The sequence below is a fragment of the Hyla sarda genome, chromosome 2 (assembly GCF_029499605.1).
Source record: "Hyla sarda isolate aHylSar1 chromosome 2, aHylSar1.hap1, whole genome shotgun sequence".
Taxonomy (NCBI): domain Eukaryota; kingdom Metazoa; phylum Chordata; class Amphibia; order Anura; family Hylidae; genus Hyla; species Hyla sarda.
Window position 1 is genome coordinate 114,313,652 of NC_079190.1, and position 18,396 is coordinate 114,332,047.

General features: G+C 43.0%; 1 protein-coding gene across 4 annotated transcripts; it reads left to right on the plus strand.

The window, feature by feature from the left end:
• The first annotated feature begins 268 nt into the window (after positions 1–268).
• Positions 269–17,852, plus strand: LOC130355316 (keratin, type II cytoskeletal 8). 4 transcript variants are annotated; one of them, XM_056555334.1, is made up of 9 exons: positions 269–691; positions 6,799–7,007; positions 9,224–9,284; positions 9,371–9,466; positions 10,888–11,052; positions 11,936–12,061; positions 12,230–12,450; positions 14,789–14,844; positions 17,071–17,852. In XM_056555334.1, exons 1-9 carry the CDS (start codon positions 344–346, stop codon positions 17,274–17,276), a joined length of 1,488 nt encoding a protein of 495 aa, XP_056411309.1. In that variant the 5' UTR covers positions 269–343; the 3' UTR covers positions 17,277–17,852. The 4 variants fall into 4 exon arrangements, with proteins under 4 accessions (XP_056411309.1, XP_056411310.1, XP_056411311.1 ...); XM_056555335.1 differs by lacking the exon at positions 269–691 and adding an exon at positions 1,491–1,615; XM_056555336.1 differs by lacking the exon at positions 269–691 and adding an exon at positions 6,460–6,479.
• Positions 17,853–18,396: the final 544 nt, after the last annotated feature.

Sequence of the window (18,396 nt, forward strand, 5' to 3'; positions counted from 1 at the left end):
ATGACTCCTCTGAAGTTTCCCTTCTTGTGCCTGTTGCTCTTCCTGCTCCTCCTCACACTGGGATCACATGTCTGCATTTTTGTTTATTTGGGTCTGTGTTGCCCCCCATACAGATGCAGTCACCAGCAGGGAGAGGGGCTGAGGGGTGCGGAGGGGGCTGTGCCAGGCACTGGCAGGTGACCGTCCCGCCTCTCTGTAGGCAGCCACTCAGGTACTGGGTGAGTGCTGCCCCCCCTGCAGGCCGGATCTGTATATAAGCACAGCCGCTCCCTAGTCTGCACATTGGTAACTCTGCTCCTCTCCTCTCTACTCCAGCACATCAGCCAACAGCCGCACCGCCGCCATGTCCATCAAGATGAGTAAAGTCACCTACCGCACCAGCAGTGCAGCGCCCCGCGCAGGCGGCTTCAGCAGCTACTCGTACAGCGGAGCCCCGGCCGGCAGCAGGGTCAGCTCCGCGTCCTTCAGCCTGGGCTCCAGCTATGGAGGAGGATCCAGGTTTGGCAGCGGCTACAGGAGTGCCTATGGGGGCGCAGGTGCAGGCTCAGCTGGCATCACCCAGGTCAGCGTTAACCAGAGCCTGCTGGCCCCCCTCAACCTGGAGATCGACCCCAACATCCAGCAAGTGAGGACCCAGGAGAAGGAGCAGATCAAGACCCTCAACAACAAATTCGCTTCATTCATTGATAAGGTAAGTGAGAAGTACCTGTTCACACCTGGCATAGGATGCCATCTGCTGACCCAGCAACATCATAACTTTCTACTATACATAGATGGTGCAATTGCTTTCAAAGGGCCAGTAACATCTCCCATATGGTGATCTTTGTTGCACCATGAGCTTTTTATTGAGCATTGTGTAGTGTTGTTTGTGTTTTTAATGTATATTTACTTGTTTTATTTATAAATATTACCATTCATATGTTTGCAGACCTGATAACATCTGTCTCAAGTATGGCTTTACAGACCCTTTGCAGTGTTTCCGAACCAGTTTGCCTCCAGCTGTTGCAAAACTAAAACTCCCGGCATTCCCAGACAGTCTTTTCTGGGAGTTGTAGTTTTGCAACAGCTGGAGGCACACTGGTTAGGAAACACTGCCCTATTGTCTAGAAAGTATTTTCCTTTAGTGCTCTTCTATTGTAGTCGGAAAGGCTTTTGTTGAAATGTATGGTCGTATTTCTTGCGCTGCGTAACTGAACTGGACACCATGATAGTGAACTAATGTAACTTATGAGAAAAGACACCCACACCACAGTGCCACCTAAAGACACACCCACTCCGGTGCTGGGACACTGCCACATACCTGACATGGTGGCCATTAACCTCCTATGTAGACAGCGGACACACCTATTTGTGTAATCCAGTGTTTCCCAACCAGGATGCCACAATCTGTTGCTAAACTACAACTCCCAGCATGCCCGGACAGCCAACGGCTGTCCGGGCATGCTGGGAGTTGTAGTTTTGCAACAGTTGGAGGCACTCTAGTTGGGAAGCGCTGGTTTAATCTTCCTACGGTCAACAGGACACATACAGAATTCTACAATCTGGTTGTGAAAGGGTTAAAATAACATAGCCATTATCATACAACCAAATGGGACCGTCACCCAGCTTTCCCAGTGTGGGTATTAACCCTTTTAGAGCTTTAACGGCAACCGACCTGATCACCCAACTTTCCCAGAAACAGAAACTGGCTTTTGTTTCATATTATTGTTATCAAAAGTGATTCTGCTTATCATGTATAGGCTATAGGACACCTGCCATAAGTAGCAACAGCGGCACCTTTATCTCAACATATGCATTATTAACAGGCACTCCCGGGTGCCATAAAGGCACGTATCAGTATACTATAGGTGCAAAGTTTACACACCTGTTAGAAAACGATGTTCACTTATATAGTTTGCTAGTGTCATGTTATAGAGCAGAAGTAGCTGATCAGTTTGATATATAGTGTTGTGGGAAAAGACTTGATGTTGTGTTATATTCATTGAAATCCTTGCTTATTGGGGTCTCAGGAGTCCAGTGGGTGGTCCTAATCACTAATTGACAACTATCTCTGTATACATGCTGGTGCAGGAAGAGCTGTCAGTCATTCAGTGGTACCGCCCACTGGACTCCTAAACCCAGAATGAGCAGGAATTTTAATGAATAAAATACATGGTATTCAAAATGTTTTCCCACAACATTATCATTCAGAGGAACCGCCCACTGGACTCCTAAACCCAGAATGAGCAGGAATTTTAATGAATAAAATACAGGGTATTCAAAATGTTTTCCCACAACATTATCATTCAGAGGAACCGCCCACTGGACTCCTAAACCCAGAATGAGCAGGAATTGTAATAAATAAAATACAGGGTATTAAAAATGTTTTCACACAACATTATATATCAAAAATACCCAGCTTTTCCTGCTCTATAACATGGTTATTGTTGATTGGATTCTGTATATTCATTATGACAGGTTCCCTTTAAGAACAGTGTTAAGTGTCTCTATACAGCCATGATACACTGTGTACTTGTATAATCATGGCTGCCATTATTAGTAATGTCACTCAATGATTTATTTAACTCATAGACCTGATGGTAAATCGAAGTACATTCGTTGTTCAGGACTCTGGAACAGTTGGGTAACACACTCCTGTTGGAGCTGTCATAGGAGCCATGTTTGTAACTCAACAGTAACTAAGGCTCTGTTCACATCTGTGCCATGATGCTTTGCCAGAGCCATTTTTTTTTAACTAAATGGCGCCCCACGGAGGCCATGGGGTTTATCAAAGTTTCCGTCATTTTGACAGCAGACATGACATCACATACAAAGCTTCTTTTGCCACCTAAAATGACAGAACTCCCAACAGAATGTCTATATGGAGATGTGACTGTAACCTTTTGAATAACATTTAAATAAGAGAGGACAAGTGAATGGCTTGTGTTAACTGCTGATGTGAAAATACCATTTAAATAGGTAATTATTGTTCATAATTGTTGTTAAAATAGCATTAGGTTTTTATAGGGAGGTTATTATATACACATACAGTGCAGGTACTAACCTAGGAAAGGTTTCCAATGCTCACAGTATATGGTATTATGATCCGTTCCACCCTTAGGGCATGTTGCTATTAGCGGAGACTGTCCGGGACGTGCAGGATCTACTCACGTAATCCTTAGTGAGTTACTTTCCAGTCAGTCGAGATCTCCTTGTATTGTGACTTGTTGCATTATAGTGTCTGCAGCTCCTACTACATGTCGCTGTTCTATAGGGAATGACCCTAAAACAAGTCACCATAGGCTATATCCCAAAAAGCTTGACCTACGTATATTACAGACTTATTATAGTCATGGAGTAACAAATACTACAATTACCTGTCTTCATTTCTATACCTTCTATAAGATTCTCACGGACTCACGCAAATCTTTTCACGGCGCCTTATGGCGCCGTGAAAAGATTTGTGTGAGTCTGTGAGAAATTATCGGAGGTAGAAAAATTGAGAATGAGGTGACAACAGGTTATTGCAGTATTTGTTTGAAAAAGTTCAGGTAGTCAACAGGTTAAAGGGGTACTCCGGTGAAAACCTTTTTTTTTTTTTAAATCAACTGGTGCCTAAAAGTTAAACAGATTTCTAAATTACTATTAAAAAATATTAATCCTTCCTGTACTTATTAGCTGCTGAATACTACAGCGGAAATAATTTTCCATTTGGAACACAGAGCTCTCTGCTGACATCATGAGCACAGTGCTCTATGCTGACATTTCTGTCTATTTTAGGAACTGTCCAGTGTAAAAGGAAATCCCCATAGCAAACATATGCTGTTCTGGACAGTTCCTAAAATGGACAGAGATGTCAGCAGAGAGCACTGTGCTCGTGATGTCAGCAGAGAGCTCTGTGTTTCACACGGAAAATAATTTCTGCTGTAGTATTCAGCAGCTAATAAGTACAGGAAGGATTAGGATTTTTTTTTAATAGAAGTCATTTACAAATCTGTTTAACTTTCTGGCACCAGTTGATTTAAAAAAAAAAAAAAAAAAAAGTTTTTCACCGGAGTACCCCTTTAATACATAATAGTAACTGTTCATTTTAAATATGTACAGTACATTTTCCCTAGAAACTGTTGAAAAGTTCTATTATGTTACTAAGTTTCTAGTTCTGTGAAAGTTGAGTGACAATCAGTATTGCAGCTCCAAATGGCAAATCTGTACAGTTAGGCAATGTTCAGAAGGGGATTCCGCAGCAGCAGAGTCTCATTGATTTCAATGGGAGTCTGCTGTGCCCTTCACATAGCAGAATTTCCGCGCCTGAGACATCTGGGGTGTAAATTCGAATTGTGGTATCCGCAGAATGAATGGACATGTCCGATCTTTGCGCGGAATGCATTGCTGTCTATGAGATGTCGTCTATATATCTGTCATGCCGGAGCCTGCAGTCTGAGGGTGTAACTCTGCCTAGCAGCTGAACAGCTTTGCCATTCAGGAGTCTGAAAAAGTTCTAGATAAAAATTGTTACATTATGGACACTGAAGAAATAATAGAAGTCTGACAGCTGGCACATACTTGGCTTTTACTACAACGACTATCAGTACTTATCTGCAAATTCCTTCTCTGTCTGCTTAAGTAGGGAGGGGCGCAGATACTTACCTGTAGACATGACCATATAGGGCAATGAAAGTAGCCTGCACCTTGCTGTGCCCCGCTCACTGTCCTGTACACAAAGAATTAGTCCTGATAACACAAAGTACACATAGAGTAGAATTCAGCCTTTCAGACCAAAGACTATTATTATGCACAGAAGTTCAGGCATTTGGAGGGAACGCATAAACTAACTTAGGGACTGAAATATCTCTTTGTTTTAGGGACAAAAGTAAAATGCAGCCAGACTTGTCTGTCTTCTTCTAACAGGCCAATTGTTTATGTTTTGCCTGTGCCAGTGAAATCAGGGGCACCACGTCATCACTCTCTGGGCCATGCTCAGGGCTATTCCCTTGTCTGTTTATAGAATAGCTTTCTCCAAAAATAAATATTTGGAAACACCAGTTACTTCTGCTTCACTTCGTAACTTCGTAAATTCAGCCACCGTGTATATATATATATATATATATATATATATATTTTTTTTTTTTTTTTTTTTTGCACCATTATGGATCATACGCACATATGAATGAATTTTCCAACATTGGTCACAAAATCACAAAAAAAAAAATCTTGGGCCATCAATTAAATACATTTTTTTTTTATCAGCTGGTGTTAGAAAGTTAAAACAGATTTCTAAATTACTTCTATTTAAAAATCTTAATCCTTCCAGTACTTATCAGCTGCTGTTTGCTCCACAGGAAGTTCTTTTCTTTATGGAATTCTTTTCAGTCTGACCACAGTGCTCTCTGCTGACACCCCTGTCCATGTCAGGAACTGTCGAGTGTAGAAGCAAATCCCCATAGAAAACCTCTCCTGCTCTATATAGTTCCTGATACGGACAGAGGTGTCAGCAGAGAGCACTGTGGTCAGACTGAAAAGAATTCCACAAAGAAATGCAACTTCCTGTGGAGGATAAGGCAGCTGATAAGCACTGGAAGGATTAAGATTTTTAAATAGAAGTAATTTACAAATCTGTTAAACTGTCAATAAGTAACAAAACATAGATTTCAAATAAACATTGAAAAAAGGTCTGCACTGTAGGGATGCATATTTAACACAGTTTTCATCCATTTTCTGATGCCGTATATGTATCAGAAGGTGCATGAAAAATACAATGTGTGAACACAGCCTTAGGGTGAACTGACTATAACTTCAAAGGGCCGAGGAGGGAGCCAGATAAGTATGTTCTTAGGCTTGGTGTTAGAAACAGGAAAAGTCCCCTCAGAGATGCAGCGTGACACATTTCCAGGCAGCCTTGATTCCTTATAAATAGGACTCATCCTGTTCTTAGGAGTCTTGGCGACTTACTTGCTTCCTCTGACCCTTTGACTGGGAAGCCATTAAGTGGATTACTTACCCACCCATAAATGCATTTGTATTAGGACATTTACCAGATTGCTTAATCTAAAGGGATCTATTCCTCTGAACATATTTAATAAATGAAACCTAAGTTGATCTTTAGTATTGTAAGATGACACCATTCAATTTTTTGTGCTGTCAGTATATTGGTTCCATTAATGGGGTATTCCGGCTTTATACATCTTATCCACATAGACATGAATGGAGGGGGTGTGACATGACATCACTAGGGGGCGTGGTTATGATCACTAGGGGGCGTGGTTATGATGTTACATCCCCGTCTCGGAGGCAGCGCCCGGCACAGAATGCCGGCGGCTGCACCGAGATTGCGGGGATAAGATGTATGATCTTATGATGGGGACCACCGCAATCTCGGTGCAGCCTCCGGCATTCTGTGCCGGGCGCTGCCTCCGAGACGGGGATGTGACATCATAACCACGCCCCCTAGTGATGTCATGCCACACCCCCTCCATTCATGTCTATGGTAGGGGGCGTCTATGGTAAGGGGCATAACATCACCAGGGGGCGTGGCCGTGACGTCATGTCCCCGTCTCGTAGGTAGCACCTGGCACCCTTTGGATAGGGGATAAGATGTATATAGCCGGAATACCCCTTTAAGTAGAGAAACAGGTGTCCATAAATGACCTGAAAGGAAAATGATATTGTCCTATGGCAGGTACATCAGTATACCCCTCTTTATATTTCTCAGTACACGGAATTCCAATGACATAGCCAATATCAGTCTCAGTTGTCTCTCATTGCGGTCAGCAAGTTGTTGATATCCTGAGGTGTTTAACTGTTATCTTGCTTCTTATACAGGTACGATTCCTAGAACAACAGAACAAGATGCTTGAAACTAAATGGGGCCTTCTCCAGAACCAAAAGACAACTCGCAGTAACATGGACAGCATGTTCGAAGCCTACATCAACAACCTGCGGCGTCAGCTGGACACTCTGGGCCAGGAGAAGTATCGCTTGGAATCTGAGCTTGGAAACATGCAGGGTCTAGTGGAGGACTTCAAGAACAAGTACGTTTATATGCGCCATTATCTCCATCCCAATGAAAACACTGCGATACATTAGACTCCATATAGATAGCAGCTTTCCATACATATGAGCTGTATGTAAACATAGATCATTGTAGAGGAAAAGTTGCCCAGTTGCCCATAGCAACCAATCAGATCGCTTCTTTAATTTTGCAGAGGCCTTGTTAAAAATTAAAGAGATGATCTGATTGGATGCTATGGGCAACTGGGCAACTTTTCCTCTACACTGATTTTGAGAAATCTCCCCCTATGAGTTTATAAAAGTTATAGTTGGTAGTTAAAACTGATAAGGTGTCACTATGTAATCTAAAACTTGAAGGGGTCTTTCAAAAAATACTTGTCTGGCAGCCATCATAGTGATAGGGCCGGTCATCTCCTTCTACTGCTTGAATGTTAGCAGCTCTTCAGTCTGATACATAGATGGGGTCCAGTAAGACAATGTTCACATATTTCCAAGCCGAATGCCACGCAGATATTCTACTCGGATATTCCGCTGCAGCAGAGCCCCATTCATTTCAATGGGATTCTGCTGCACCATGCGCATGGTGGAAATCATGATTTTAGCGTCCGCAGAAACAATTAACCTCTTCATTGTTTCTGCAGATTCAGCTTGGACTTGCATTGCCGTCTATGAAGACGGTGCATTTCGGAGCGGACATGCAAATGTGCGGAATATCTGTCTGTGTTTTTGGGGCACATTTTACGCCATGTGAACATAGCCTAAGGGGGAGATTTATCAAAACCAGAAAAGTTGCCCAGTTGCCCATAGCAACCAATCAGCTCCCTTCTTTCATTTTTAACAAGGCCTCTGCCAAATGAAAGAAGCAATCTGATTGGTTGCTATGGGCAACTGGGCATTTTTTCCTCTGAACAGGTTTTGGTAAATCTCCCCCCTAAAAGTCCACCGCTATGATGTCTATATACCCTAATGGGGCATATAGCTATATCCATAAAGGTTGTCTTTGAGAGATTTCTCCTTTTACTACAAGACCAGTAGACAAATTCGCCCAAAATCCAGTACTGGCTTGGACCACAAGTCATTGTGGTAGTCCCTGATAGCGTCGTCCTGCCCCGCCAGACTTGATTGATAGATCTCTTCCTATACCCAAACAGGGAGAGATCTATCAACCATTTCTAGTGGGGTAGGGAAGAAGACGCCAGAGACCACCCTGATGATTCGTGGTTCAGGCAACATGACATTGTTGGGGAAATGCAAAATTAGCAAATGGATTTTTCTCTTTTTGGACTGCACGTATGATGTTTAAAGGGGTATTCCAGGAAAAAACTTTATTTTTTTTTTAGATCAACTGGCTCCAGAAAGTTAAACATATTTGTAAATTACTTATATTAAAAATCTTAATCCTTCCAATAATTATCAGCTACTGAAGTTGAGTTGTCCTTATCTGTCTGGAAACAGTGCTCTTTGCTGACATCTCTGCTTGTCTCAGGAACTGCACAGAGTAGAAGTTTGCTATGGGAATTTGCTTCTATTCTGGACAGCTCCCGAGACATGTGTCATCAGAGAGCACTTAGACAGAAAAGAACAACTCAACTTCAGCAGCTCATAAGTACTGAAAGGATTAAGATTTTTAATAGAAGTCATTTACAAATCTGTTTAACTTTCTGGAGCCAGTTGATATACATATATATATATATATATATAAAAAAAAGTTTTTTTTTCCTGGATAACCCCTTTAAAGCTTTCCTATTCCCATGTCTCTCTAAGGAGACATTGTATGAACTGTTTTGCCCTAATTTGCAGACAGTCTTTTAAATAACAGTAAGCTGGACAAGCTGTCTTTTTATGGGCATGTGCCTTAAGAGCCAGAATGACATCAGACGTCTCGCCCCTCCACTTATGGCGATATAATCTTAATCTCTTCGTACCGCCATCCATCTTACCGTATACGTGTATAAAAGCAATGTGCTTGGAACAACAAGATAAACAAGAACGTGCAACTCCTTAAGACAAGGTTGACGACATAGAAAAAAAAAAAGTCTTGCAACCATAAATGGCAAGTCAGAAGTCAGTGCTGAGAACAGCATGTCTGGAAACTTCATATTGAAGGAAGTTCTGCCAACTTTTTATGTAATGGAACAAATTCATTTTAAAGTGACAGCTACCCCCTTTCTCCTTTCGTACTTCATTTCTTTGGATTACTCCACCTCCTTACTAAGGATCTCATTGGTTTCTGCAGATATGAAGATGAGATCAACAAACGCACCGAAATGGAGAATGAATTTGTCCTGTTGAAGAAGGTGGGAATTTACTCCATCAGATGTCGTCCATGTAGAAGATGAATGGATATGGGATATAGTAATAATATGTCAACTTTTGTCTGCAGGATGTAGATGAGGCGTACATGAACAAGGTGCAGCTGGAGGCCAGACTGGAGGGGTTAACGGATGAGATTAACTTCCTGCGCCATCTTTATGAGGAGGTGAGAGATGATTTTTTTCGGGGCTCCATGATCTAGTTGACAAGTTTCTGTCAAATAATATTAACTCTATAAATTACCCCAGGGTGTTGTGTAATTCTATGATTTTATTTTAGGATTTTTTTATGAACTCGGAACCGGACTAAATTATTTTTATTATATTAGATTATTATAAATTATTTATAATTTATAATATATATTATTTATAATATTAATAATATTATTATTATTATCTATTGTTATATTGTCATAATATTAGATTGGTGTTTCCCAACTAGGGTGCCTCCAGCTGTTGCAAAACTACAACTCTCAGCATGCCCGGACAGCCAAAGGCTGTCCGGGCATGCTGAGAGTTGTAGTTTTGCAACAGCTGGAGGCATCCTAGTTGGGAAACACTGTACAGTGACCCCCCCCGACATACGATGGCCCCGACATAGGATAATTTCAACATGCAATGACCTCTCAGAGGCCATCGCATGTTGAAGGCAGCATCAACATACGATGCTTTTTTATGTCGGGGCCTTCGCATAAACGGCTATCCGGCAGCGCAGACTGCTTCAGCTGCCACCGGATAGCCGTTTAAGGTGCCCCGTGTGGTCCGGTGGGTGTCACTCACCTGTACGGGCGCTCAGGACCGTCCTCTTCGGGATCCCTTGCATCGCTGGCGCTCTCCATCGTCGTCATCACGTCATCGCGCACGCCGTCCCGTCATCCAATAGGAGCGGCGTGCGCAGCGACATGATGACGGCGATGAAGAGACGCAGCAGAGACGGTCTGGGGACGCGGCGACAGTGATGTAGGGGTGACATCCAGGGCAGCAGTGAGCGGCGGGGACAGGTGAGTACTGTATAACCTCCTGTACCAGTGGTCTTCAACCTGCGGACCTCCAGATGTTGCAAAACTACAACTCCCAGCATGCCCGGACAGCCGTTGGTTGTCCGGGCATGCTGGGAGTTGTAGTTTTGCAACATCTGGAGGTCTGCAGGTTGGAGACCACTGTCCTATACTTTACATAGCATGGATCCCTCAACATACGATGTTTTCAACTAACGATCGTTCATTTGGAACGGATTATCATCGTATGTTGAGGGATCACTGTATAACATTATAGGTAAATGTATCTTTTATTTGTGGCTGGAATGCATCATTTCTACCACATACTATACCCTCATCCTAATTCTGCCTTCATGTAGAGATGGCAATGTTTTCGGAAAAAGGGAGAATCAGATGTGACGCAGTGTAATAAAAACGCTGACATCCAATATCCGATATGTGTATTATGAAACAATAATTTATCTATACATATGCAAAGTTTTTCTGGATGGGGAATTTCTTTTTGTGTTGTTTTTAGTCCCTTATTTAGGGCATCTTTTAAGCCACCAATATGTTACTAGAGGGTAATCTTGATGTTTTTCTATATGCAGGAACTTCGTGAGCTTCAGGCTCAGATCTCCGACACTTCCGTTGTTTTGTCTATGGACAACAACCGTAGCCTTGACCTGGACGGCATTATTGCTGAAGTGAAGGCTCAGTATGAAGATATCGCCAACAAGAGCCGCGCTGAGGTGGAGAGCATGTATCAGATTAAGGTAAATTTCTCATAGATCCAGGAGTTGCTAATAATACAAACTTTTTGGGGTGTTTAATAGAATTTTATGGACAGCACCTCTTTTAAGATTGCTTTGACAGGTTGGATTTATAGCAGTAGCCAACATGCTTGCTGATAGTTTCCGAATTCTACCATAATTTTAGATATGGTTAGTGATGAGCGGCATTGGCCATATTCGAATTTGCGATATTTCGCGAATATATAGACGAATAGTCGTCCTATATTCGCGAATTTCGTATTCATTATATTCGCATATTCGAGGAAGAAAACAGTGAGGGGGTGGGCAACTTTACTATTGGTTGCTAGGGATGTTGTTGATAACCTCTGTCAAGTGTATTTGCATCAAGTGAAAAGAAGAAATATGCGAATATTCACATATGCGAATATGTGTATATGCGAATATGCGTAAAAAGTGAATATTCCTAATTTCGAATTTATAGCGAATATATTGGCAAAATTTGCGATATTCGCAATAAAAATTCGAAATGCGAATATTCGCGCCCAACACTAGATATGGTCTATGTTTAACTACATCTCTCTATAGAGAGGTGTGTCAGATGTGTAGCTTGTAGTTTCAAGGCCCCAATGCAACATCTGCAACAGGGCCCCATATGCCAATTATTGTACTGCTCTCTTATGGGGCAGATGTGCTTTGGTGCCCCCTTAGGCATCAGGGCCCCTGTGTGACTGCTACCTCTATAGCTACGCCCCTGCACATGCATATTTTTGCTGCAGATTTGCTACTGTAGATTTTGCTGCCCATTGACTTCAGTAGGTAGCAACATCTGCTACAGCAAATCTGCAGCAGAAAATACACACATGTGAACTTAACCTTACAAATCTTTTTTTTTTCCCCCCGACAGTACCAGGAACTCCAAGCATCTGCTGGACGCCATGGGGATGACCTGAAAAACACCAAGACCGAGATTAGTGAGCTCAACCGTTACATCACAAGGCTGCAGTCCGAAATTGATGCTCTCAAGGCACAGGTAGGCCCAACGTGAATACCAGTATGACATTTTTGGTATAGATAATAATATGGTTTTGTTTAACATTGTTACGGTCTTTAATATCTTGGAGTCCGTAATACAAAATACTCACTATACCCACAAGAGATATCCACTATGTCCTTGACACTTTTACAATGATTCCTGCAGCGTGCGAACCTTGAAGCACAGATTGCAGAGGCAGAAGAACGTGGAGAATTAGCACTGAAGGATGCCCGTGGAAAACTGTCCGAACTTGAGGCTGCTCTACAGAAAGCCAAGCAGGACATGGCTCGCCAACTGAGAGAATACCAGGAGCTGATGAATGTCAAACTGGCTCTGGATATTGAGATCGCCACCTACAGGAAACTGCTGGAAGGAGAAGAGAGCAGGTAAGGAATGGTCTTGGTTGGATTATTTGCATGCAATTGTTAGCATTCATTGCCCAACACAAACATTACAGGGTTGTTAATGTCATGTCTGGGCAGGGAAAGAGTGCAAACTATTCTCGTCCACTCCCCTTATCCCTGCCTACTTACGTACCCTCCCTAGGTAGTGGTTCCCTAATCATGTTGACGGTCTCTACTTACAGTAAGTGAGGGCAGTCCAGTCAAAACAATAAACTATAATGCAGACGGAGGTCGGGACACATAATGGAATCACTCAGACTAACAGAAAAACAATTAAACATACACACAATAAGTAGCTGTCCACAGTCCGAGTCGATACCAAGAGGGTACAGCCAATTCGCAAAGCCAGGAGAAGAGTCAGAAAACGGAGCCAAAGGGTCAAAATGCCAGATATACCGTATATTCCGGCGTATAAGACGACTTTTTAACCCTGATTTTTTTCAGAAAAGTCGGGGGTCGTCTTATACGCCGGGTATTGGGGTCCGGGATAGGAAAACTTATGACTATCTGCCCGGGCCGGCTCCCGTGTGCGGGGGCCGGCCAGAGCAGATAAAAACTAATTACTGATACTAAAAACCAGGGTGTCTCCAGCTGTTGTGAAACCTTTGCCGGGCATGCTGGTAGTTGTAGTTACACAACAGCTGGAGGCACCCTGGTTTTTAGTATCACGGGAGCAGATAATCATAGCTTTTCTTATGTCGGACATCCCTGTGTCCCGAAAGATCTTTTCGGGACATAGGGATGTCTGCCGGTCACTCACCATTCCCCGACCGGCATGCGTCCTCCTGCGGTCCTCCTCCGCTTCTCCGCCTCTATGGTTGTATGCACGGGACGTCAGTGACGTCCTCCTGCGACCATAGAGACTCAGGAGGACGCACGCTGGCCGGGGCCTGGTGAGTGACCGGCGGCGGGTCATCTTCTTCAGTGATCGGTCACCGCTCCTACAGGCCCGGGACTGCTGCTATGGTCCATAGCAGTGGATGGTGACCCCGGGCCAGAGGAGCGGTAATCAGAACACTGTGGGGGCAGTACAGACATACAGCCTTCAGCCATACATTGTATATGGCTGGAGGCTGTATGTCTGTGAGGGGGGGGACTGTCTACTAATGTGGGGGAGCTGCCTACTATTGTGGGGGAACTGTCGACCTAATGTGGGGGAACTGCTGACCTAATGTGGGGGGAGCTGCCTACTATTGTGGGGGTGAACTGCTGACCTAATGTGGAGGGGAACTGCTGACCTAATGTGGGGGGAGCTGCCTACTATTTTGGGGGAACTGCTGACCTAATGTGGGGGAGCTGGCTACTATTGTGGGGGAACTGCCTACTAATGTGGGGGAACTGCTGACCTAATGTGAGGGAGCTGCCTACTATTGTGGGGGAACTGCCGACCTAATGTGGGGGAACTACAACCTAATGTGGGGGAACTGCAACCTAATGTGGGGGAACTGCCAACCTAATGTAGGGGAACTGCCAACCTAATATGGGGGAACTGCAACCTAATGTGGGGGAACTATACTGCCTATCTGATGTGGGGGGAACTACAAGGTACTGTACATCGCGGTAGAAGGTGTAGTCTTATACCGCGAGTATATCCCAAACTCTATATTTTAACTGTAAAAGTTGGGGGTCGTCTTATACGCCCAGTCGTCTTATACGCCGGCATATACGGTAAATACTAGCTAGGAGTACACAGAGCTTTTTAGCAGGCAAGGATTGGGAGTAGACTGCTAGCTTATATAGGCCCAGACCAGGTGCTCACATCAAGCTCAGCTGACCAGGCTAGACAGCTGGGCGTAGCCCAAAACAAAACAGAGAGAGCAGTCAGAACTGTTTAACCCCACGGGTTCTGACAGTTAACTAAAGACTATCTGTACTCATTGGAAGTGTCATTTTACAATAGGCTGATCCCAAAATGTTTTCCTTTCCGGGAACCCCAGTTATAAGCCGTGATCTGTAAACCTTGCAAGGAGAGTTCCGGATCCCTTCAGCGCCACCACAGGGGAAATTAGGCATTACACAGTGGCTACTCAAATCAGTAGGATGTCTGTGTAATACAGGACAGGACAGATCCTACAGAGGGAGAGTCACTCTTTGTAAATGCTCTCTGATCTGGCCCAGACAACAGGATCCTGAACAGAGGACCCCCCTCTATTAACTTAGTATTTCCTAATAAGCATCCAAACAACCCCTTAGAGCTTAATAGATCAGCTCTAATGTTCATCATTATATTATAAATAGTAGACAAATTAATTCAATATTATCACAAGTTATGTGTTTGTTATAAAGTGATGTGTACTTCATGACTCTACTTGTTTTTCAGGTTGGAATCAGGCTTTCAGAACCTCAGTATTCAGACCAAGACTACTGGCTACTCAGGTAATATACTACTCGGGCAACCACTGTTATCTAAAGTAATAGTAATGGGAAAAGTGAGCTGAGATTTAACCCCTTAAGGACTCAGGGTTTTTCCATTTTTGCACCTTTAATTTTTTCATCCTTACCTTTTAAAAATCATGACCCTTTCAATTTTGCACCTAAAATTCCATATTATGGTTTAATTTTTGTGCCACAAATTCTACTTTGCAGTTACATTAGTCATTTTCCCAAAAAATCCCTGGCGAAACGGCAAAAAATGCAATTTTGAAAATTTTGGGGGCTTTCGTTTCTACGCAGTGCATTTTTTTGTAAAAATTACACCTTACCTTTATTCTGTAGGTCCATACGGTTAAAATGATACCCTACTTATATAGGTTTGATTTTGTCTTACCTTTAGAAAAAAATAACTACATGCACAAAAATTAATACGTTTAAAATTTTCATATTCTGACCTCTATTACTTTTAAATTTTTCCCTGTATGGGCCAATATGAGGGCTAATTTTTTGTGCCGTGATCTGAAGTTTTTATCGGTATCATTTTTGTTTTGATCAGACTTTTTGAACACTTTTTATAAATTTTTTTGTGCTATACAAAATGACCAAAAATCTGCTATTTTGGAATTTGAAATTTTCTTGTGTGTTTGCCATTGACCGTGCTGTTTAATCTATGATATATTTTTATAGTTTGCACATTTCTGCACGTGGCGATACCACACGTTTATTTTTATTTACAGTTTTGTTTTTTTATTGGAAAAGTAGGGTGATTCTTACTTACTTAGGGAAGGGGTTAATTCATCATTAGAAACTTTTTTTTTCCACTTTTTTTTTTTGCTATGTTATAGCCCCCTCTAGGAGCTATAACATGCATTATATTGATTCCTAACACTGATCATCGGCATAGAACTACATGCGGATGATCAGTATTATTGGGGCTTTACTTCTCCTGCCTGGATCTCAGGCATGGAGAAGTCAATCGCCGATCAGACGCCGAGGAAGCAGATAGGGTCCATGGTCAATGTCTGGTAGGGGATAAGATGTCTGATTGCAGGGGTCCGGCCGCTAGGGATCTCCCTGCTGCACCCGGCATTCGTTTAGAGCGTCGGGTAGAGCGCCAGAGACTTGTGACGTCACGGCCTCGCCCCGCTCTTCACGTCACGGCCACGCCCCCTCAATGCAAGTCATAGACTTGCACTGAGGGGGCATGGCGGTGATGTCACGCATCGCCAGTCATCTTGCACGGAGCAAAGTTCGCTCTGTGCACCGGATGTCTGGGGTGCCGCAGTTGAGATCGCAGGGGTCCCCAGCGGTGGGACCCCTGCCATCAGACATCTTATCCCCTATCCTTTGGATAGGAGATGAGATTTCTAGGGACGGAGTACCCCTTTAACCTCAATCACCTAAATAGGGATGAAATGCAATATATTGATAAAGGACAATAGTAATGTTATTCTGGGTAAAAGCTGACCCTTTTACTGTATAGAATGATGTATTTAGTTTCGATGTAAGAATATAGAAGTTCACACTTGAGACATTCCTGATAGCCCTGTAATAATTCACATGGACAGGCTGACAACATGATTATTCATCGTTCTACACAATAGGTTGACTATTGTGTTTCCTCGCTTTCCTGTTGAGGCCATTGTTCCTATCACGGCTGGATCTCTTCAAGTACTGTTGAGTTAGCTGTAGAGGTTCAGGTTACATACTGTGCGCAACTTGCAAAACATGAAAAAGGGAAGTACAATGTCAACATGAGAGACTTTTGTGCAAACATTTCTAGAATGGAGGAAAAGCATGCAGTAATGTCTGTGCTGCAGAGACCTCCCCGGAAAGGATCAGAGGGTCCCTTTCCTTCTATTTACATCTGATTAAGTGGTGATATATTGCTAGAATATGCCATTACTTTTAACCCTCCTCTGATTCTGAGCATGAAGTGGGCCTTAGTACTGGCTTAGCACACAGCCGACAAAAACAGTGGAGGCGCCACAGCCCTAAACTAGCACTAATGCTTCTTCATATTTGGGATTAGTCTGGGTCCCAGAGGTCAGACCCCCTCCCCTACTAATCACAAAGTAATGGCAGATCCTAGTCACTTCTTTATCAGATGGGAGTAACTATTTGTGGATCCAATAAAACTGATTGGTGAGAGGGAAAAAGTCTGAGTTTGACTATTCCTTCTAATTATTGTAAAATTTGGGGGTTAATATTTTGCATTTTCTCTTACAGGAGTTAGTAGCTCCTATGGCGGTAGCGGACTGTCCAGTGGATTCGGTGGAGGAATTGGTGGCGGATATGGAGGCAGTTACGTGTATTCCAGCAGCTCCTCCCCATTGGAAACATCTAGAACCAAGCGCAGCATAGTAGTGAAGACAGTTGAGACCAAAGACGGAAGAGTACTGTCTGAATCTTCAGATATCTTCACAAAACCATGAGCTCCTTCTTCACAGAAGCACAATGCTGTCCCACGGCCAGGACTCTTTCACAGATGAGCCTTCTCCAAGGCAGAAATCAGGACTGCTGGGGTAGAAGTTCTAAAATAAAATAAAAATAAAAAAAGCTAAAACTTAACATGGACAGTTTTAATTCTGGAAATTGCTGCCCCAGCTGGTGCCATAAGAAGTGGCGATAAATGGTGCTCTCCCAAATCTTAATGTTTACCTTTGTCTGTAGGTGGGAGCATAGGAGGGAATAGACATATATGAATTACATATTTTTGTTACTCCTAAGCACATATCCCCAGCAACTTGTACTGATTCCCTCCCAGCAGGCTCAACTTAAGGTGGGCTTGGATTTCAGTGGGTTCAGCCGCGTCTTCTCAGTCTTTCTTTCTTTTCTCTGCTTTCTGTGCAATCCTTACAATAAACTTTTTGCAAAACGAGAGCTAAGTAAACCCTCTTGCAATGTGCCTTATCATCCGTCCTTGCAGGGTGGATACTGGAAGTACATGTCCTGTCATGCACCCTTCAAAAAAAATATGTTAATAAACATTCATTTGTTTTTAAAAACTCTATTGACTACCTGTACATAGTTTGTAACTCACTGGGGTGGTCTTAGTTGGGGGTACTTGGTTCCAGAGGGCTGAGGTTCTTTTATTTACTTTACTTTTCACAAAGTCTTAAAGGGGTTATCCACCATAAGGTGATTTTTGTATGTACCTTGCAGGCAGTAATAGACATGCTTAGGAAGGATCTGCGCTAGTCTTGGGGCTAAATGGCTATGTTGTGAGATTACCATAACACTGTGGCTAGCTTTATGAGAACTGGTATTTCCTGTTTGACTTTTCTTTTTTTGACTACTAATCCCACAATTCCATTTTCCTCCCTCCCATACATCAGCCATCCCACCCATTGAAACATAAATGAACTGCATCCATTCAAATCAGTGTGGTTTTCAATCAGGGTGTCTACAGAAGTTGCATTATTTGCAGATTGGTCTCTCTCCCACCAAGCGATCCCTCCACCCATTGAAGCAGACTGGCTCCCTGTCATCAGCTGACTAGTGAGTCAGGTTTCGGCCGCATTGCAAGCTGGGAAAAATCTGAGACAAGTCATT